This window comes from Trichoplusia ni, chromosome 4, assembly GCF_003590095.1.
Source record: "Trichoplusia ni isolate ovarian cell line Hi5 chromosome 4, tn1, whole genome shotgun sequence".
NCBI classification, from domain to species: Eukaryota; Metazoa; Arthropoda; class Insecta; order Lepidoptera; family Noctuidae; genus Trichoplusia; species Trichoplusia ni.
Genome location: NC_039481.1, coordinates 2,518,027 through 2,542,155, shown reverse-complemented (window position 1 = coordinate 2,542,155; position 24,129 = coordinate 2,518,027). Strand labels below are relative to the sequence as shown.

The window sequence follows — 24,129 nt, the reverse complement described above, 5'->3', positions numbered from 1 at the left end:
TCTTGCAGTACCAGTGTGCAGTGTGCAGTCCTTGAGAAAAGTTTTGCAGTAAAACCTTTGTTGTTGTCCTCTCATTGGTTGCTCCGTTTATTGCTCTCGCGTGTGTTGTGGCTAATCAGCTTTGAGGTCATAGGGTTTCCGCTGCAAACACAACACTAGCAGTTATCCAACACCGCATCTGTTACATCAACCGTGCGATTGTGGGAACTGTTGCATGCGTTTGTAATCATCGCAGTATTGTCTGACTACTTCTTTCTAGGTAATAAGAGCATATACGCAACCTATATGCTCTTTGTGATAATTAACTACATCGAACTTCTATTGTTTTACAAGTATGTTAAAATAGTTCCTATATTTTGTTTTATAATCGTAAGCTTTTGTTATACAACCTCCATCATCTGATTCATAATATCTTTTTAAGGTTTATGAATACATGTCATTACTGTGCTGGTGACTGAATGTTTTATGACTAATAGACTCCTATTTTAGGGTATGTCGAAGATGCACTACGATTTGAACATATTCGTTGGCTATAACATATAGCAAATTTTTAATGCTTGTGTCACACAGCGATGTTGTAATAGATAACGTTATGTTATAAGTTTATTTGGTCTACTTTCTCTACGTGTGAAGGGCTCGAAAGTCTGTCGAGTGTCGACCAAGATGTCGACATGTCCCGCCCACGCTCTTCAGACATTATTACTGCTATGCGGTACTTATTGTGTTATAAATTAATCCTGATTTAATTCAAATACCTTTGCCTGGATAAACATTGCATTTAATTGATATTTCTTGTTCCCTTCAATTGGAATAGATAAGTCGCGAGTTTAACGTCGGAGATTCTAAGTAACTTTGAAATGAATCATGAAGAACGGTTTTACATCTTTAATTATTTTTAGGATTGCTTGGGTCCGAATGGTAAAAACAAAAGCTAGGTTTGTTTTTCTTCCAAAAATTTATTGTGTTTTCATTATGCTGTATAAAACCCAGTTCACTTTTTTTTGGTATTTTTATTGTACCGAAAAATTTCACACTGTTTTTATTATTCTAAACACTGTCAGTTATCGTATTCACAGCACGTTGTCACACCGCACGCTTGACACAAACGGTGCCAATGCCCAATCGTTGTCATGCCTACGTAATAGTCCAGAATGCTTACATTTTTATCGCCCAGCATTATATTATTCCAAGATTACCGCCTACGAAAATCTTCTCGACGGGAAGCTTTTATTGTCCCCAATGCAAGCTCATGATTAAGATATAAAGGCGAATTTGAAGAGTTAGTCTCGAAGCATGATCCTTAGAATTTAAGACGTGAATGTAGTGATGATTAATGGAATTGTAAGTATGTTGATGAAAGGGATGTGTCTTCGAAACGAGGAATCGTCTGATGTCACTTTAATATAGAGTTCTAGAATAAAGAATTCATGTTACTCGATATTATATGACGTTAATGAAACAACCTGTTTTAGCCGAGCGTTGGAAAGCTAATATTATTTTCAAACGCATTAAAAATCAGTTAGGCCTTTTAGAAGAAGGGCGGCGAGAATTTAATATCAGTTTGCTTGCAAAAAAGAAAATTGCATACTATTATGATTCTCACGTTTCTGGTTTCCACGTTTATAGTTAGTTTTTATGCACTGGCTACGCCCGTGTATGCAAGGTGATATAATTACGAGTGTAAAGGAGATCCCTGTGTGCAAACGTATAATTTATAATTGTGCCCGCTTGGCGTAGCTTCAAAAGGGCGACGACCTTAGCAGCCGGTCGACAAGTAACCTTTAGGTCTACTGAGGGCAAACCTAGCTGCATGGACCTTTATTTTTTTATCTAATTGGAGGTCAAGTTACCCATGATTGACTACAAAGGGTTGGTAACTTGCATTAGACCTTAGAAACAACTTTTATTTTTATAACTTTTGCCGCGTAAGCTCCTGATAAAGGACTCCAGTTCAGTCCGTAACTAGTCGGTCTATCCCGATAAAGACGCCTGAGTCGGTGAGTTAGTCTTTTTTAGATAAATATAATTATACCCTATTGATTGTTTCAATGCGAAGCGAGAGTATAACTTACTAACTAACTTTAAAAGCAAATATTTCCAATTATCTTTACGTTTGTTTATTGAGACATTATTCTTACGAAATACCGTTACTTATTACCGGTAAACGAATCTTACACGGGCTTAAGTTATAGGTAAAAAAGCCATTCACTTTGACCTGACATTCAAAGATCATTAAATAACTACTAAAACGATATTTAATACTTGTTACATTACATTACTGGTTGGAAACATGATTACGTTATGCTTTCAAAAAGATATATCTTGCTAGCTTTTGCTAAATCTACAATAACTTTACCGGCCTTTTTTCGCATTTAAATAAAAGCCTATGTTTAACTCTAAGGTGCCAGCTGCGGCGGTCCCTTATTTTACGAAAATCTGTCTAGCCGTTTTTGAAGATGTAACAAAAATCATACAAACATTCACACAGCTTAGACTTTATAGTACTCGTGTGTTTACAAAATGAAGAATTAGCTTCAACTTGCAGTATTAGTACTTCTACACATTTTACTATTTGGCAAGTTAGAAAGACAGTTTTACAACATACACTTGTATACACCTTCACTTGTATGTTTCAGTCAACACGAACATAAAATGTACAAATATATTTGTTTGTAGTCATGAACCTCCTCACTTTGTCGAATGACTCTTAGCTAAAGCTTTGAACTAAACCGTTTGAAGTAGAATTTTTGACGGACAGTACACTTTGTCGCAGTACCACCTTGACAACAAACATTTTACCCCGATATTTTCTAGATTTTCCTCAAATTCAAATGCATAAAACCTTGGCAGACGAGAAAAATACTATTCGAATAATATACACTGTTTATTTTAATAATAATTACTAGAAACACTTCTCTCAACTTCACTTCAGCATTATTGTTACCAGTCAGTTCTCAAGGGTAACTGGTTAGGCGTAATTTTAATCTATTCCTTAATCTTAATGACATATTTATAAATAAATTAAATACAACAACTCCGTGAGAAACAATTAATGTTTAATTCACTTGTCTTGCATGTCATTTACATAACAAGTTATTATGATAAACATAATTATGACTAGGCTAATACTAGTTTTCGGATATACTTTTTGAACAATGATCTTTGTTGGTAAATATCGTCTAGATGAGGCATTATTACAGGTGTAACGCTAATCGAATAACTATAAACACATTTGAAATAAATATAAGGTCACGTGACTCGTCGACATAGATTGTCATTTCCATCAATACTACTATTACAAATGTGTACATATGTAGTTTGTTTGTTACTCTTTCACGCGAAAACTAATCGACCGATCGTCATGAAACTTTGCACACATGTTCTTGAAGGGATTAGAAAGAAGTAACATAGGGTGTTAGTTATGTTTTAATCGACTTAAAAAAGAAAACAGGATTATGCTTTACAGCTCTATCTCACGTAGGCTAAAAAACCTCGTATCCGGTTCCAGTTTTGTAACTATCTGTTTGGAGTTTATCAACAAGAAGGACAGTGTTTCCATCCGTATCCAAAGACAAGAAATGCAAGCTTTGATATGCGAGCTGGCGTAAAATATGCTGCATAGTGCAGATTCATGTTTAGTTGCGATAGAGACGGGTTTATGCAATTCATAATGATGAGGAAGGTCGCTGTTCGCAGTCGGATGACCACGCTTAGATTATATATTTGTTTGAGAAATGTTTTGGAATGGTTTATTAATAGGCATAGATGGATATGTACCTTTGACTAGCCTCTAATGCCCTAAGTATTGCATTACGTAAGCTAAGTTGGTGCATTCAACGCCAAAATTATTTACAATTACAAAAATGTCTACATATTCTGTTTGTATTCATATATAAATTACGTACTGGTCAAATAGATGTCACCTCTGTTTTGAATCTCTGCAAAAAATGTAGAGTGTTTAATGGCTACAAATCAATACATAATTATATATGCAGCTGGGACTGGGATCTCGAACCGATAGGTTTATAGTTTTGCTTCGGATACACTTGTGGGTCCAAACTGAAATAAATCTCAACAATAGCCGCAGTAAAGTATTCGCTATGTTAGATCGATCGGCTAACGTGGCTCGGTAGCTATCTGTTTATCTATCTGTCGTGGTGTCGGTATGTTTATAAATAAACAGCGGCGCAACATGTTGCCTTCGGTCGCTGGGTTCGCTTGTTTATTCCAAGTTCATTGTTGTTGGGCATCTCGTGTGCGCCTCGCCGTCGTCGCCAGCCCTCCCACGCAATCCGTACCCCTTCCAGCACTGAAATTATTTTAACACACACTTAAAAGCTTCCTCTCCTTTTTGTACGAACTGTTAAAAGTTAATATGCTTCTGTGTATTGCCTATAAAATCAACATGTGTTTAGCTCTGTTTACTTAAAGGATGTGAAGGTTGAAGTTCATTTGGAGAATAAGTAAGTTATGCAGTGTGCGTTGTTTTCTACAACTTGCTTTATGCTGGTGGTCATGTTGTAGTACGGTAGTTTTTTGAGGCGATTATGTGTACTATTGTAGTGATTGAACAATACATGTCTAGAGCTACTACCATACGTGGAGTGGACAACGTTGCCGACTTGTATAATGTTATTATAAGGCCACTTGTACCCAGACTAGTCTTACTCGTTCGTTTGACGAGTCGCGAACTGCACGCTTTTAACTCGAATCATTGCCTTCGGCTGGCGCTAACTAGGTGCCACCGGCGTTACCACACTGACTAGTAATCAGGACTATCTCTGATCTAAGATACGATCACCGGATACGCCTACCTTCGTGAAAGGTTCGCTGACAGAAATATGAGCTGTGCGTCTTGAATAATTATGCCACACATATATTTCGCTTGGATATGCAACGTCATTCTACCTGCTTCTTACCTGCTGAGCTTAATTACTGAATAAATAATGATATGTAATTATTTGTAAAGTCAATGTTATCATAAATGTTTTGTGGCCCTATAGTGTTATAAATTATGAACAATAGCCTGCGAATTGTATATTATTGTAGAGCTTTCCCGCCTCACTTCGCAGCCGTATCATAGAGCAGGCGAAGCGTGCGTGACTTAGGTGGAGATAGTGATTTTGATAGCCGCCGGCTATTTTCGAAGCACGACGGGCTTTTAAAGCCGATTCCAGGTTTACGCTCATTAACTATAAGTATGCTGAGCGCCTCGGCTTTGTTGCATTTACGAAATAAATAAGATAATGTTTCGCTTTAAAACTGGCCGTTCTCGGAGTATTTTGCATCTATTGTTTTTTCCGCTTATTTGAAAGCTGCATTCTTTTTTAATTTTGTAAAGTGGACCGACGAGCCTGTGTGGTAATTTATGGCATTGACCGAATTATTAATGTTTTCCTAAAACATATAGGTACCTATCACATAATCTATGTCAGTTCCGCCATCGATAGATTGCTCCAATTTTACTCTGAACTCTTCGGTCATGACACTTTTAATATCTTAGTAGAAATTGATGATGAAATTAGTATAATGTTGATCAGACATCGAGAAAACTTTCATAATAATATCTCTAGTAAAATTCAAGGTTTAATTATGGAATCCTTTATTAAAATAAGTGGGTTTATCGTATCTGTGTTACCTACATACCGGTAAGTGTTTCGTGTTTACGTAACAACGCATTTTGTTCAATGATAACAAGTGAAATTAGTGTTAATTATCCGAATGTTATGCTCTTGTAATGCAGGTAATGTTGCGTACTCAAAAACGATTGTGTGTTTTAAATGGCATTTTATAAGGAGTAAAACTGCGTAAGTGTTAATAATCGGCATTAAAATAACACTTCGGGGTATTTGATACGTTTTGTAGGAATTTATTATTTTTATACAGTCTATGGATAGTGCAGAGAAAGAAACCTAACTGTACGATATTACCATTTAGTTATAATATTTTGAAAAAAAAAAAAAACGGAACTGTTGAGAAGTAAGACTTAGCGTATAGATGGAAAATCAAACGAATGTCTTTTGTTTCCTTGATTGTATCACTTTGGTATTTCCGACCATTTTATGGTAAGCAAAATTAACAGAACAGCTTTATAATAAACTTCAAATAATTATATAATTGCATTTAATTTTCTAAATAATAACAAACAAGTAAAAGTAAAGTTTAATTTTATTATATTAACAATAACACTATTAAATGTTACGTGTAGACTGCAAGGGCGTATTCAAATGTGCTTTCTACAAAATCGAATATTCATGAATATTCAAACTTGCCTAAGGCTGTGTTTATAAAAACATCAATGAAAATGCGTTGTTGGGTGTGGTTGCTATTTATCACTGTTTCAATACTAGCATCAGTTTGTGTAGTATGATTTCGTCAGCAGAGAACTTACTGTCGGTCCTCAAGTAAAATAATGGTCGTTGTGGAACCGTGACAGCGCATTACATTTCGTAGAGCGGCGTCTCTTTTTCACATGATGAGCTTTTGTACCTTCACAGTTTATCTGCCTTTAACCTTAGATGCAGGCATGAGTCTGGATGAATGAATTTAGAATATTTTTTAATTATCAGAGTACAACTTATACTATGTCGAGTCCCTTTGCACGACTTATCAATCATATAGCCAATTCGTCTAGAACTTGAAACTACAATGATATAAGGAGTATATTATTGCGTTCGATAGTTCGCGTGTTTCGAGACAAACAGTCATAGAGCGTTATTACGAACATGATTTACCGTAGACTGCAATCAACTGAGTCATAGCATTCACAGAAACTGTAATAGCAATCACCGAAAGAGAGTAAAATTTTTTTGTTTCTTCAGGTTTTTGACTGAACGGTTTCTTACGTAAAACTATTGCAGACAGTAACGGCATTTAAATCTTCACTTGTTTCTTTCATTCGACGACGGAAAGAAATTAATAACATTTTTAAATTGTATTTTTTCTTTACGCTACCAAAAGCTCTCTAGTTTAAAAGACGACGTTTTTATGTAACTATATCCAAAGCAAGATGTTTTAAATATAGTCTAAGTAGTTGCCCTTTTCGGTGAGAGTACTTAGTTCAAGTTATTATTTTGTGTCTGAATCATTGAACAGCCGAGTGTCCCATGAGTCACCGTTTAATAGATTAAATGGAACGCATTAATCCATGTGGACTCGGCCTCGCACCAGCTTTTATTAGCTGAACAACTACTTCAATTACTTGCATTGTCCTGTTTAAAACAAACCTCTTTTCTTTTTGTGTCATCAACAAAATGTTTTCTTTTTTCTTGGCACTTCAAATTATTGGCCATTACTGCCTGTTATTGTAATGAAAGCATTTATTTGTATTGACCAAGGAGTATTTAAGCTTTTTTTACGCTTGCTGTTGTGAATGGGATTTCGATACATTTCGTAATATAATGTGTGCTAACCTAACTGAAATTGAAAACAAAAGCGATCGTCATTTGTTTACGTCTACCAGCGCACCTGTTTATTTTTTTATTCAATGATGTCGTGTGATAGTAATTGAGAATAGATATCGTTACATAGTTATTGTTCAGTACTTTTTTTATTTTTAAACTTTAGTTTTCTTATAATACAAATATAATGGTTTACAAGCGTCTTGATCAATTTAAAGTCTTAAATCGAAGTCTAAACGAAAGAACCAATAAACAAACAGTGAAATGTGATAAATTTTCAGCTTGCCTGCGTTTCTGTACAAATAGGTTTTAAGTACGGACCTTCATTACCATAAGTGGCGTCAAGGGATACTCACACACCTCGTATTTGTCTTTCTTGGAGCCGTTTGTTTACCTCGTAAGGAAGTGCAATGTTGACACTACATAAGCCAATGAAATAGAATATTTCGATTGTTTTGAATACATTTAATATCGAATTTAAGAAACAAAAACTGGAAGCTTTAAAACTTTCAAAGTCCTATGCAAATTTTGATAATCTAGTCTTAATATCCAAAAAGTTTTATTAAAAACAGCATTCCCGTTTTCTAGATACCTTGGAAGATACTGATAGACGGGAAGATAGAAAGATTATATTGATATACTAAGCGGATGCTGATATCTATGACTAATTACGGCAACATTGCTTTTATAGGCAAAATAAAAAGAAATACTTACATAATGTATGAGGCGTAAAGCTAGTCTATAATAGTCTCGTACCGCATGTAAAATATCGGTCTGTCATCAGTCTACTCGACTCGTTTATCTACTATGAGGGTCTACCAACATCTCACAAAGCAAGTCTGTTATATTTGTTGAAGGGAGATAGCGCTCTATATGACGTAGCGGTATCTCTTTCACTCAATCGTTACAGGTTGTAGTCTCTGTGACATCGATGCCGTAATTTATTGCATAAACTATTCACTTGCCGACAAGACGCATCGTGATTATTTAAATTACAAATGCTTTTTTAAGCTTTACAGATAAACATGCTTGCCACATATCTGAGTTTATTTATCTTTCTGTATTTGCTATACATTTTAGGCATATTTATGTATAAGCTTGACAGAAGTAAGATCTTTGACCAAGATTAGAATAAAAATAATAGTTTTTTTTTTATAAAAATCTAATTTGCCAATAAACACTGTCCTTAATTCCAATTATATTTCCTCGTCATTTCTCTACATTTGATCTGATTGGAATTCCAACACGAATTGTTTAGTCCTGCTTAGGTAGCTCAAACGGAAAATTATACAATAATGCAATTTCTAATTAATAATTATGATATCTAAACATCTTAAATAAGTAAATTTTTGGACACTTTTATTGACTTTAATTATAATATAATATAATAATATAATATTGGACAACATTCACACGACGCCATCTAGTCTCAAATTAAGCAGAGCTTGTGTTATGAGTAATAGACAACTGATAAACATACGTATTTGTATTGATGCAAAAAGATTTCATTTATTTATCTTTACACAATTACTGGTCTTCATGTAGGCGATCTTTCCAATTTTATCTAATTGACGAACGGTCTACTTTGTTTATTATCTCCCGCTATCGTTGTATATGTTAATTAATTATGCGATACACATATACAAGCATGTAATTTACCTATATCTGCCTTCACTACACGTAATCTAATGCTGGCATGTAATGTTTAAATTAAATAAGTACCTTTCACTTTATATTTTAAAGTAACGTAATTTTCTTTTGTGTGTATTGGGTTTTTTTATGAGCTTTACATGATAATTTATTATGTTTTTTTTTTATGTTGTCGTGGGCCAAATTAAACGGCATTGTTATGATTTGAATACAGAACTTTTAAAACTATGTCTATGTAGTAAGTAGGTACCTTCATGTGTGCTATAACAGGTACTTATACCTATGTATTTTTTACCTATAACAATGGATGTGTAATTGTAATAAAGAATTATTGTTTCTTTAGGAGTACTGAATAACTTTTTTATTAATTACCTTAATCAATCATGCTTAAAAGTTGTTTGCGAGTTACTCCAACTACTATTCTATATTCTGTGCTCCTACTTAGTGGCGGTTTCAATAGTTTTTTTTACGCACATATTCTGTTCAAAATCCTTCAGTATGTCATAACTTGTTACTCTATAAATGTCTCTGAACTATGCAAACTATAAACTCTACGTTGTTTTCTCTAACTGTTAGGAGAATTTATTTATCATAAAATTTCATTTTACCTAAAAACAAAGCTAACTATTATGAGTTGTCGTGCAAAAACTACTTTTTCAAACTATCCACAGCTTTCACTCAAACTGAAATAACGATTACGTTTCGTTCTTTTTATCGCTTAGCGCAAAAAGTTTGTGAAGTTATTATCCGTTCTATCTTATGCAGGGAAAGTTATTCGGATTATTGTATTTTATTTTGCAAAAAAATATAAAATTTAGTTATTACTATTAATTATACTAAGTTGTAATATTTGCCATTGTGAGCTTTTTGCGCCGTTTAAAATTATAACCCCAGACACATTAATCGTCATATGAAACAAATGAAAACTAAAATTTCTAATGTAAGCATTCGAAATTCGAAAATACTAATAATTTATTCGTTTCAAAAATACCTGCGAAATATTGAATACCTGAATACTTATTAAATTCTTAATTATTGTTGCTACATAGTTTTCCTATGTTTGTCACTAGATGGGGCAACGAGCGCGGTCGGGGGTGCTGTCGTGGGGGTGCCGCTGTCCTGGGAACCTTTTTACTGCGTTCTGCAGCAGGACCGGCGAATCCTCACTGCCTACACCAGCGAAGAACTTGCTGTGAGTATTATAATCATTCTAACAATCATTTAATAAAATATTTTACTTATTGAGAGATAGCAATTGATCACACATACATTTTGTTCTTTCTAATCGTTTTTCTATGGATAAAATTTTGTTAAGTATGTATGTTCTCGATAATTATCAAGCAATCTTTGTACTAGTTACCTACTTAACGTTTTACGTGTTTTAAGGCACTTAGTTAATGATTTTACTACGTTTCAAACCTTTTAGCTGTTAATCGACATCGTGTTTCAGTGCATTAACCAGTTTCAATTACGTGTTGTTTTTAACACATGCGGCAATCAGTCATGTACTGTAAACTACAAATAACATTAGTAAAAAATAACATACTAACATAACGATTGTTCGAATCCAAGACGCTCTAATTTTTTTGGCTCTAGCCATGTTTCATGTTGTTTTTACATTCAAGTAGTTTAACATTCCGTATGGACCAGTAATAATGGCAACACGAAGGTTTTATTTATTACTGTATAATCATAGTAAACCGGACGCGGTGATGTTACTAAATTTGTCTGCAATAGAGCGTGACTATTGTCGAATAGCCGGTGTTTGTGTTTGACTCGTAAATCATTTATGACAATCTTTGGTATACAAATTATTTCATTGGCAATGTTTCTAAATTTGATTATAAAAAGCATATTCTGGCTCTTATTTTAAAACAGGAACTTCGTTTTTTTCTACTCCTTTTTATACACTGGCTTTGAATTTGGAACACCAGTTTTAAAAATAAAAAGTAAACAACTTTTATGATTACCTGCCAGTACTAGCTGAATGAAAAATCTCCGTACAATAATAATGCTGGTTACTTTCTCACACATATACGTATGTTACTTAAAGATACCCAATTGGGATTTTCTGTCGGTTCGTTTGTTCCGCTTTCCTAATTTTGTGAAAATTACTTGTTCCGAACATTTTTGGTAGTTAGCAAAGTAATGGAACTTTTTACGCAAGTCATTATGTTGCTTACGAAATGTAGAGCCATTGATCAGACATGATTTTCCACGGAGATTTAAAAAATATTCTCTGCGATTATTTTAAAGTACCCCACTAGGTGCTATAGACATTGTGGGTAATCTTTTGACTGAGTAACTGTAATTTACTTTAATTTTAAAGTTGGTAGAACGAACTTAAAAATAAATTGGAATGAGGTTCTATTACTGAGGAATGTAACAGTTACTTAATGTAGTAACACTGGCAATAGGTCAAATTGACTGATCTCAATGTGTTTGCGTGCAGCGCTCGCGTGAGTGCTTTAGCGCAGCCAAGGGAATCTTCTGCATCATTACGATAATACACATTAGAATAGGGCTGATGTTACCATGCTCCATTTTAAACTAGGTTAGTCCTTACAATAATTTGTTAAGTTAGAATGATGGCTTTCAGATGTGTTTACTCTTATTTAAGTGTACTTAGTTTTGGTGTAAGACATTTGTAAACTTCATATCGTTTTGAAATTCTCAAAGTAGAGAATTTTTGAGAAGAAGTTGTGAACGGAGGCAAACATCTATTACTCTTAGATACTCATAATTGATAAATAAAGACATGGATACAAGGGAGCAAAAATATAGCATAATGGTGTATAAATAGCTTTAGGCTGTCGACTTCGCCTGATGGAGGTTATTGCTAATATAAAAGCATATTTTTTTCTTTTTGCTGCCCAGATTTTGGTTAATAGAGCTTGTTCCCAGCCCTAAGTTTAAAGTGAAAGTTAATATCGTCGATCTGATCGACAGGCTCCACTCTACATTGCTTAGCGTTTCAGATTTCTGATTATACTCATTATGATAACTATGGGACCAGCGGATGAGGTTGCGTCATCCGAGGAAATTAGATTAAGTGTTGTAACAGACAGCGCGATTTGTTCTCATTTCAAACGCACACACAAACCGTTATAATGATGATAATGTTTTTTTTGTAATCGACTTTATAAAATGGCCTCTCGAATAGACTCAACTTATTTCATTTTCAGCCAGTATGCCTGCGGCTGTAAATAAACAAGCTGACATTCTTAAGTTTATGGTCCTGATAAAGCATCTGACGTGTAGAAAGTTCTATACATCATTAAGGACAATTTCTTAAATAAAACCTATTCATTCAATTAAATTCAATATGAGACCTGTTTGTATGAATAGGGCTACAATGCCTACAATATTTTTGTCGCGCGTCGCTTGTAGAGTTCGTTACACCGCAAAGTAGTGACATTGACATGATCATTATTTCAAAGGGGCTACGGTTTATTTTTCTGTTTCGTTGTCGTGTGCTGTGCGGTTTGGTGTACAAACAGACAAATGCGAAGCGTGGGCGCATGCGCGGCCGGCACTCTGCATAAATCAAAATTATGCGTTGCACGCCTAAGAGCGGCTTTTTGCCGCGCGGGATAAGACGAATGAACTCTGTTAAAGCTTTGTTCGAAACCATAATTTTATGACCTATTTGGTACTTGTTACTTCTTAGATACTTTGTTGTGGGCAGAATGAAGATGTTGCTCTCTGCTATGTCTGTAAATAGGATGCTTGTGGTATTCAAGAACACATATATGGCATCATAATCTATATGTAAATAGTAGTGGGTATAGCATACATTTGATGGAAAGCAAATTGTTATCAAGGTGATCTAACGGATTTTTCGTAAATATTTTCTCCTAACTGTTTACACACTACTGTTGACCATTATAATTACATCGTAGGCACAATATAATTATTGATACCGTATATGTCCCGTTGGTCTTCCATGTTTGTCAATATGAGCTTAAAGTTGCGATTCATGACTCATAACGAGTACGTTGTCCCAATGACATTCGGCTTTACTCTTTTGGTGTCAGCATCGTTTTGCTAAATCTCTTTAAAAATTAATAAATGTGCCCTGTATGGATATGAGAAGTCCGAAAGTATGAAACTTTTGCGTTTTGCTGTGTGGTCCCTGTTGGCTTTGTATCAATATATCGTTTTTGATTAAACATGTTTGATCGTCTCCTCCTTCGACATTTACCAACTATTCCACATTTTGTTATTAAGTTTGAAATAATTGAGTTTGGTATAATTCTTTTTTGGCTCTAGCCATCAGAATATTTGAGTCATATGATCATCAAATATAAGACATCCTATGGCGCTTAATCAAAGCCAGGATGTGTTCAGACAATGAGGACGGAAACGCGAAGTGACTCGGTTCCGCTTCTCACGGAGACGCTTTCTAGATGAATGCTGTATCATGAAGTACCTCAAATGTACGTTGTCATTTACGTGAGGTTTTAGTCTTTAGGTAAACGGTACACTTTAAACTATTCATAGCAACCGCAAAGTGAGAGATCCACTTTGATACATACCAAGAGTATCTTAAGTGAAAGATCTACTTTGCTTTTTTCATACCGTGACAGTGGTAATTTTTCTAACACGATTTCGATACGAATTTCTCCGAGAAAGGATTTTCTATTGTTCAAGGCAGATAGTTTATTTGACAGTTTTGTTAAAGAATTACTATATTTATATTTATTTACGTCTCTTTTTCCAGTTGGATGAACTTTCACAAACGATAGTTTTCATCATAATTTGTCTATGAAGCCCGTAACGATAATTAATATTACTTTTACTTGAACATAAATACAGACATAATTTATTTAGAGCTTTTTTTTCTGCAGCGTATTTTCTGTAAACAAACTTTGTCTAGGTACTTGAATGAATTCAATACTTTCACGATTCAGAATCAGAAAATACAAAGAAAAAATATTAAAACGTAAATCTGACACTGCCATTCAAACACTCATAGTTGATAGTAGTCATTCATTGAATTCCAAATTTGTTTGTTAAGTATTTTTCAGATTGACAGATGCAGTGCAAAACTACTCTTAGGGCTCTAGCACATCCGACGGAAGAAACAAAACTGTCAAACTCAAAAGCGTTATTAATATAGTCAATAAGTACCATGCTCTAACATTAATTGAGTGTACAGGATTATAATATATTTTACTTTTCTTCAGATGTGCTGAAGCCCTTACTATATGTCTCTCCTATAAAAAGTACTATATTTATATTATTTATAATGTGTATTATTCTCATTGTGCCTTGTATTGTTGCACGCGGCTGGACAGTCGTTCCCCGGGTTTTATGTCGACAAGGTAAGATGTGTGACGTGGCTTTACGATTATTGTGTGCCTTTATTCATTGCCATCATTAAACCCATGTAAATAAAACGACCAAAGTATTTGATTATGACTTTAGTTATTAGTTTTGTTCGCTTGTTGTTTAGGTAACTTATTAAGTTTTGGCAGTATCGTATTAAGTAGAGTGTTATCTTGTATAGTTGTTTAGATGCACGACCGATTTTTTTATGTGTACTTGTATTTAGTCAATATAGATTCGTTTTAAAGTAATTTGTCATCATCATGGTTTAGAATAATTTCCAGTCGATATTTGAATAGTTTAATTTTCGATGTAAATATTATTCCTTATTATTATATACCTATTTGCTATGTAGTTTCAATTCCTTGTAAGAGATAAATACTGTAGTTTATACTCAGTCCATAGTTTAGAAAACATACGAACAGACACGTACGCTTTCCATTTGAAGAAATGACTAATCAAGCTAGTCAAGGCAATAACAATCAAAGTAACGATAATTGATGTATACTAATGATAACTTAGTTTACTTGCTTGTTGAAGAAAGCTTATATTCCAGTCTTTGTCCTGGGCCCCGATTCTGCTATATACAATGGAACTATTCCTATTCTCTTAAGCATTTTGCCAACACAATAATTGGAAATTCAATGTATTGACCGCGAGTGTCCCGCCCCCTACAGAATTTTCATTTATTGTTTTGGAAAAGTGCTTGGAATAATACGAATAGTGCCCATTTAAATCAATTCCCATTCATATTGGGGCCTTGATTCTTAGAAGCAGAGATTTTGAATAAGATGGCGGCGTAAATGGTAACACATTGGGTGATGTCATGGTTGTATAAAACGCCATGTGCGCGACGGACCATGGCGGTATACGGCCAAATGTTTATATGAATATTACAGATTTAAATCTGAACTTTATATGAGGCCCTACATATGTTAAATTGCTGATCGATTTAGTAAAGGAATGTTTATTGAACTACTTATCTCCTACTAAAGGAACACTTGTGTCTTAGAAAGCAGGATTAGCTGAATGATGTTTTGAATTATCTATTCCTTGTGACAATTACGAAGGGGACTTATGCTTTGGCCGTTATTTTTGCGTTCGGCCGTTATTCGAGTTTTTTTTTAATGACATGATTTTAGCGGTAAAAAATGCAGTCATAATAACCAACCTTCATGACTCCCAATTACATAACAGATACTGTACATAATTATCATGCTATTTAATAACAAAAGCAAGGACAGTTCACTTCCCAGGCTAAAGACCATAAAACCTCTCACGTTATGTTGACCTTTCGAACAATTGGTAAATGTTGAAGCCCATTAAAATTGAAGTAGGTAATCGGGCTATCAAGTGTATTATCGACTTATAAAATGGTACGTAATTGGTGCCTCTACCATGAGATCTTAAACCAGAGCAAACTGTACAGCGAAGAACGACAATTACTTTAGGATTTCGATACGCCCCAGGACTGAAGCGAGATATCATGCTACACTGCACCTAGCGACATCTCGCTTTAACAATGTGAAGTTATGCGTTAATAGCTCATGGTACGAGGTTCGAACATTGCCCGTAACTACAAATAGGTTGTATAGCAGTCGTAGATGTAATCTCGAGCACTCTCCAATTAAAAAATAAAAGACGAAAATATATTGCTTTTGAAAGTTATAATACCATTTAGAAACGAGCCTAAAACATGTGTGTTTAGTTCTTGTTTTTTCCATAAATACCACAACTATGAACTAGCTCAATGAAACAAAGCTTTTGCAATCACACAGAGTTGTGAGTAAAATAAAGAAGATGAGTAAATTCCATTAAGTTTACGCATTATATGTATTTATTCATACAAAGGTTAAAACAATATTAAAGTCAAATTCTTTGCCTTACACGCAATATTGGCAGTCAACAGTCTCCTGGGAATATTTTAATTGCTAATAAAACTACAAATGTGTATTGTGCACATAAAACTCAAGTACAGTCGCGTACACACTTGTCTTGAATATCGAATACGGCTCCAAGTGACCGTGCTATTTGTGTACCGTCGAGTGCAGAGATTAACAGCTGTTTTGATTTAGTGTAAGTACTTTAACTGACTTGTAGCGATTTCGCTCAAATCGTGTCTCTGATCATTACATCTAATATGAGCAAAGCAACATTAAACGTTTATACCGTTTATTATTTACAATTTACTTAAATCATATTTCTTGAGATACTCAATCTACATCTCTAAAACACGTTTGTTAGATTTGAATTTATAATAAAATATTGGCGTAATATTTCGTGATAGCTACGGTAAATAGATAATACATATTAATCGTTTTGTAATAGGTGCACTACCTAATTACTAGCGGCAGTCGAATGATTGATTGACCGGAGCTAATTCAAAAGCGAATTGGTTTTTCATCGCTATATTTTGGTAATAACACAATCACGTGACTTGAATTTACAAATTGATAAAAGTAATTTACGAATTCCTTGCTCATGATGTCATTAAAAAGATGAACACTCGAAATTTAAAATTGCGTTTTGTTTTTCTGTTGTTTGAAATCATTGTTTCTTTACGGCCAGTACTATATTATACAGAGTATAGAGACAGTATAATATTATATTCGGTAAAAAAGTTTATATGCTGTTAGTATATTATATCTCAACAAAAAGTTTATGCTAGTAATCAGTTTTCGATATTAGCAATAGACTTTTACGACTGCTCATTACACGTTCCGTACCCATAATTGCGTATACGCGTACATATTTTAGGCAACTTTAGATTGCGTTTCCGATAGAAAAGCCATGAATATGAATTATCTTCAATGTGTCCAACGGTAATGGGTCGGTACATGTGTATGCGCAATAACTATGTTTTACATCAGGTATAAACGCGTATAGGCGGTATAATACACTGTTTTACACTTGCATCGAGCCAAATGGTGTTTTTTCTAAGCCTGATAGAAAAAACGCTTAAATGATCCGGATTATTTTGCAACTTATGGTAAAAATAACATTGTTTTAAGATCATAATTCTGGCAAGTTATTTAATCCTTTCACAAACATTCAAGTCACATAGCACACTCTGATCCAGATCCAGAATAAAAAATTGAGCATCGAATCCGCAACTTGCAGTCGGTTTATCGTTTTGGCCTATACTACTCGGCTGTCCGTACTGAGATATTAGACTGCGCGGATATCCAATAAAAAGGAGCTTTAGATTGTAGTTATTAATGTACTTCTATCATTCATTATCACTACTCTTTTCGTAGTTCTCTTTGCTTCTGGTTCACTTGCCAAATGTGTAAGCTACTGATAATATTTTGCTTAATAGTTCTAACTTCATAAAAATAACGATGTTTCAATATATCTGCTCGCAAGTGTATTAAGGCAAGCTACGTAGGTACTGGGTACATTGTAGTCTCGTCCTGTCCTTTGCATATCGTTGAAGCGATGTGTGAAGGGCTTTAAGCCAGGAATTTCGTATTTTCTTGAATGATTTATGTATTAAAAGTACTTCTTAACACATTGTTGCTTCAAGTTTGCGTATATTTACTATTATTATTTTCAGAGTACATGAGGCTGTTAAAGTAATATGTTTACAAAATATTTTTAAGCTTTGTTCAGTACCTTAATTAAGGTTTTATGGTTTAAAATGCAAAACGAGAATACTTTTATATCATTCATATTTATTTTAGACATGTGCACCAACAACTTAGGCCAATTATTAAGCGCCAAAGTGTTAATAAAACAATTAATGAAATAAGCTTTTTTTGGTAAACTTATCTATAGAAATAAGTTTCTATCTCAATAATTTAAAGTATTTTATTCTCGCTTTAATATATTATAACTTGGCAATTCGCATAATGCACGTACGATGCAACATGACCGCCATTTCGTAAACAGCTCCCCTCAGGCACATCTGTAAATGGCCACAAACCGCTATAAAACCTATAAAATATGGAAATAGTGTTAGATAACCCCTTTCACAATAATAACGCGTTTATTAAATATTACATTACGCATTATATCCTATTGGTACTAGATAGTAAGATTAGTAAATTACAATCCCGATAACTTGCGTATGTTTAACTAATGATTGTTTACTGTAAAACATTTAATTTAACTGAACTTCAATTTAGTGTTAGCTTCATGCAAGTTAGAAAATTCAAAATGAGAAATCCGTGTAATCCTTGCCGTCCTTTAAATGTCATCTGCCTAAGTTTAAATTGTTTTTTTTTACGAAGAGAAAAATGAAGAATTTCTATTGATTCAATAAAAAAAAAAATCAATAATCAAAAAGTTTTTATTTCAAATAGGCCGTTTCTCAGGCACTTTTAAAACGTTACATTACTGACTCTAGTCGCACGGTTCCAAAGTGTCATTCTTATGGAGAAGAACCGTCAAGAAACTCCATTGCTAATGTGTCTCAACAAACATATATTTAACACATCAATGTCAATTATGAATAAATAATGTTCATTAAGATAATTCAGATATTACAATTAATAATAATTTAGTGCCGCAGTTCGTGAGGTTAATGAAAGAGGCAAATGCTAGTTGTACTCCTTGACACGTGGATACATAGTCACTAGATGTATTTATCAATAAATATGTTTAAAATTATAGACACGTTTAAATAGACATTTGACAACAAAAATCATTAAGCTCATAGGAACTTTCTTTATTGAAAAGTCAGGGATCTTTAATTTGTTAATGTAGAGTATGTACGTCGATAAGAACTGTGTGTGCCTGTGCTTGTATTAAGTAATTTAAAAAAAGACAGATGATGTGTTGCAACGATCAAGCAAAGTAAAGCAGTTGAAGATAATTCAAGGTAGTAGTCAGAGCCAACGTTCAAACTAGCTGCAAAATTGGTTTAGAAGTACCAAAGTCATTCGTTGCCAGAACATTAGGTTTGCCAAAATACTTTCCTTCTAGTACAGTCGTGAACAAAATTAATGTAGTGGAACTGGAATCGTTACACTTTTGTTTTTATTGCTCATTTACTTTTTATTATGTAACGAAACTAACATTACGGTATACTTAAATGAGTGCGTTTCGTTACGTAAATATTACCTAAATTGTCTAATAAAACTAAGTTTAAGAGAGTTAAGTACTTAATACTGTAATAGAGTTTTAATTTAAGTACTTATACTTGAGATTATGGCTTTTTATATTAGGAAATTAAACTAATCACAGTACAATTATTATTATTTCGTGTTTAAGCTCGATTTTGTACATATTGATATAGATATACACATTATTGACATAAAAGGGTCCTCTTTTCCTATGGTTTCTTTAAACAATGCAATTTCTCAAGTTTGCTGATTTCCTTACAATATTTTCCTTCACCGCTTTTTGCGAGTGACTAGAACTTTGCAGTACGCACATGAAACCGATATCACAAAAGTGACACTGTACAAGTAAACCTGTAGTAGAAAAAGTTTCGTACCCGTTCTTTTCTTCCAAACGTCATATTCACCAAACCGCTTGTTATAATTTCTCTCTAATTGAAAGAGATGGCTGTTACAATTTATTTACCAACATTTCAAAGGGCTGCGCTCAACGCGTTTCTAATTTCATACGGCTTTCTCTGACCTATTTATAGGTGTCTATTACAAGGTGCAATGTCCGCTGGCTTAGTGCTACCTACTTGTCAAACATGCATTACTTACTGTACGATTATATGGACATAAATAAGTACAAGGTACGGTTATAATGTGACACTCAATAGAAACAAAACACTGATGACTTTTAGTGTTGCATTTCTTTTGTTTTATAGGACATTCGGCCTTATTGTTATTGTATTTGAGTGAGTTTTCGTAGTTGCTCGTAAAACATACTTTTCAAAGTAAAGTGTCTTTCTATTTCTTGTATGATTACATACTAAGTGATGGAGGATATCGTGGGAAATCTAGGACTTAATAAATTGCTTACTCACAGTGCCCAGTGATGATTGTAGCTCGGTCCTTCTATATGAGGTGAGGCTCTTGCCCTGTAGGACAACTAAAGACTGGCATTATAGTTCTATCATTTATCTGAATGACTTAGGGCTCATATAGACGATGCGAGATATTCGGCAAGTTATAAATTGCGGAGCCACGCAGCTTTGGGAAGACGATTCTTGATCTAATACTATTTCAGTTGCAGGAGGGTAACAGACTCCAATAATATTTCTTCAAAACGCCTTCTGGTTTAAAACATTATGTATCACCACGCCGCTATGTATGTTGAATTGCACGATATTGCCCTCATCGGCTAAATCAGCTTTAATATTAGTCTTCGCGATACATTTCCGTAGAGCCAGAAGATTGATGATAATGTCAGTTGTTTAAGACAGTAATCGATATTGTTCAATGCATACGTTCAGCCAAGACAGTTGTCTATCAACTTAAGGTTGAAAATCATACGCACGTCATAGAACAATAAGGTTGATTTTCCCGTTCAAAAGTATTCTTATAGGTACTAATGTCAACCTAATCGATATTTTACATACACACGATTTATTTTTCGAAACCGGTAGGCCGTTTTCTTGGCAGTCCGTACCTACTCGTGTGTGGTACATGATCGTAATATTTATCAAGTCGTCGGCTTTGTCTGATTTACATTCAGTTATTTATGAGTATGTTCTAGAAGTTCTCAAGTAACGTGTTATGATCGGTAATGACAATGGATTAAAAATACGAATGTTTTTGTCTATAGTTTGTTTTTGTTGGAATATTTTACATAATTATTATTATAAAAGTTACCTACCCATGTCGTATTAAACACGTTTTAAGCTTTAGTAGTATCAAACTTCTATATTATCTTCCTGAAAAGAAAGAAGCCTTTACTTTAAAGAGTTAAGCATCTTTTGGAGTAGGTATTTTGAAGAAATATGACTTAAAATAATTATAAGAATATCTTACTTAAAACGTACCCATGTTATGTCCACTTCAACACCTTTTATACCTTTTTCGTAAATACATGGTAGAGCTGAGATAGTACACGCAAGCGAGCCTCAAAGACTTAATTACCTCAAGACTGTCACAAGAAAATTGTGACAAAATCCAGACAATTTCAATTATTATAATGACGTCTCTCTGATCTCCAGGAACAAGTCTTGATAAAAGGGAAGCTGTCACTAATTGGGTCACGTTTAACTTACAAACATGAAATATGTTGTTGGTTCACTTTTTATTACACCTTTGATGCAACAACTGGCTTTGAACGTGAGAGCTCGCGGAAGAGTTACAGCTCTTGTATTTTGTACCATCAGAACACCTATAGACACTTCAAGTAAAATTAAAGTCGTTGTGGGAAAGGGACGCCGCTCTACGTCTTGTAGAGCGCTATCTCTTTCACACAACTGCAGTAATGTTACTTTAATAGGTGGTAGGTCATCTTTAAGTCAACACAGGTTATTAACTTGTAAACCTATTTATTGTTTGATCTTAACTTGAGTTGACTGTTGTTTTAGAGAAAGTTGTAAGATTAACTGGTTGAATGTTTTGAGTTTATCGAGTGGAGATGGTTTATAGTTCGATAATTTTGTTACCTTTTTAGAAGTTGCACTAATTATGGTTTAATTACCATGCTACTATACTGTACCATACTATATTATACCATATAAGATGATCAGGTGCCTTTTAAGTGAAAATAGAAAGCACCTTTATTTATTTATTTTATTAGTATAATAAGTTACAAAATTCATGCGACGTCAAATAAAACACTGATTTCATTACTCACCATAAATATTCTGTACACTAACTACTATTATCTTTACTTGCTTATAAGTGAGTAGAAAAGAAGACCTAATCGTCTTAAACGACGTCCCCTTGATAACTAATTAATTATCCTCTTTAATTGTCCTTGAGCTTAAACAAGTCATTTGTTTAATCCACATTCATTAATCTGTTGCGTTCAATTTATGACGTATGCTTTACAATTGCGATCTTGAAATGTTAGGAAAGTTGAGCTTTCCGAGAAATATGTGAGTGTTAACACAGAGTTTGTTTGCTTTGAGTACGGATTTGTTATGGATTTTGAAGCTTTGATGGTATTTATGATTTCAAAACAGGCTTGCACGTAAATTCTACTTATCTGTTGCTGAGTGTGAATAGAACTCCTTTTCGGGTAGGTATTGTGGGAAATCCTCATAAATACACACCTTCTTAGAGCAGGTAGTGTTAGACTCTTACCAACTAAACCTGAATCGCCGTACAAAGTCGCCCCTATTTATCACGCACCATGAATTCATCAACTGTAAATAGAACCTGCATATATCTTTATGACCTGTAACTAATAGGTATCTCCTAAAAGTGTTGCTAGCTGATCGCGTAGCCCACAAATCTTCAATGTACCTCTTTCGTCCCAGAAAAGACGAATCCGAAACACTACTTCCACACTTTTCTTGGGATCTCACTCATCACATTTTTTTAAACGACTCTTGCAATAACGAATTTAAACCTTGTATCACAAACATTCAAGTCACATGCTCAAAGACACCCAGACTGAGAGCGTTCGTGGATCACACAAATACTTGTCCTACGCGGGGATAGAACCCGCGACATGTCACGCACTCTAGGTTCTGCGTGGTTACCTCAGCCACTCGCCTAGCCTTGCAGACATTTACCAGACAACCAGTCAGTAACTAACGCGTTGCAGATACACCTTAGTCTCCAGCTATCCATGCGAAAGCCTACAGCTTGCCCCTTTTACAATTCAATTTACAATACACAGCTTTTAAAGCTAGTTTCACTGCCTTTCCTATTGTGGCTGATTTTCACTTCGAAACCGCTGTATTCATTTTGGTTTAGAAAGATAAGATATTGTTCTAGGCGAAGGAAAGTATGGTGTGTATTTAAGCTCAAAGTTTTAACTTAAATGAATTGCTTGTATATCATTTTGACCTTACGGATAACGGGCTAGCCCCAATTGGGTGATCTATGAAGGCTTGTTCTCAGGCTGGGTGTCTAGTGCATGTGACTTCTAAGCTTGTTAAAACCTCCGCGACACAAATATTGAATTCCTTAGTACACCTACATATAAACCTTTTTTTTAGGGATATGTTTTATTTTTTTGCTAGTGACTGTTCCATCCTACTACTATTATAAAGGCGAAAGTTTGTAAGTATGGATGTATGGATGTTTGTTACTCTTTCACGTAAAAACTACTGAATGGATTTGAATGATCCTTTACCACAATATAGCTTATACATCAGAATAACACATGGGCTACAATTTTTGAGGTTTCTAATGTGAGGTCGTAAAAAAACTCATTTTTTGCGCTTACTTTGCAAAAGCTGACTGAATCCTACAAGATAGATAGAAGGCAGGTATAAATTATAACTTATATCTTCTAACCACGCGGACGAAGTCGCGGGCAACAGCTAGTATTATGATATGTTGTTGAAGTTAAGTTGCAGCCGGTTCATTAATATACAATTTTTTATTACTTATCTTATTAATCAACGTTACTCAATGCCGATATGTATTGAGATCGACTTATCTGCCCACGTAATGGCAGCAGCTGAATGTGTCAACAAAAGGAAATGAGAGTACAGTCAGCAACACAAGACGTTTAACACAATCCGTTTTACAAAGTGCCAGTGTGTTTTGGTGTGAACTAGGCGTCAAACCAATATTATCCCCCGATGAAGAAGAAGGGTGTTATAAGTTTGACGTGTCTGTGTGTCTGTGGCATCATAACTCTCGAACCAATTAAGCGATTGAAGCGGTTAACATTCTTACTGATGCCGGTTTACTATTTTTTACTTAAC

General features: G+C 34.4%; 1 protein-coding gene across 4 annotated transcripts in view; it reads left to right on the top strand.

The window, feature by feature from the left end:
• Positions 1-24,129, top strand: part of LOC113492510 — a 50,988-nt gene that overhangs the window by 18,365 nt on the left and 8,494 nt on the right. For 3 of the 4 annotated variants that reach the window (XM_026869988.1, XM_026869987.1, XM_026869986.1), the window contains exons 3-4: positions 10,121-10,242; positions 14,351-14,377. In XM_026869988.1, the coding sequence (XP_026725789.1) occupies positions 10,121-10,242; positions 14,351-14,377 (149 nt within the window). The remainder of the gene's footprint in view (positions 1-10,120; positions 10,243-14,350; positions 14,378-24,129) is intronic. The other variant, XM_026869989.1, reaches the window with a different exon arrangement.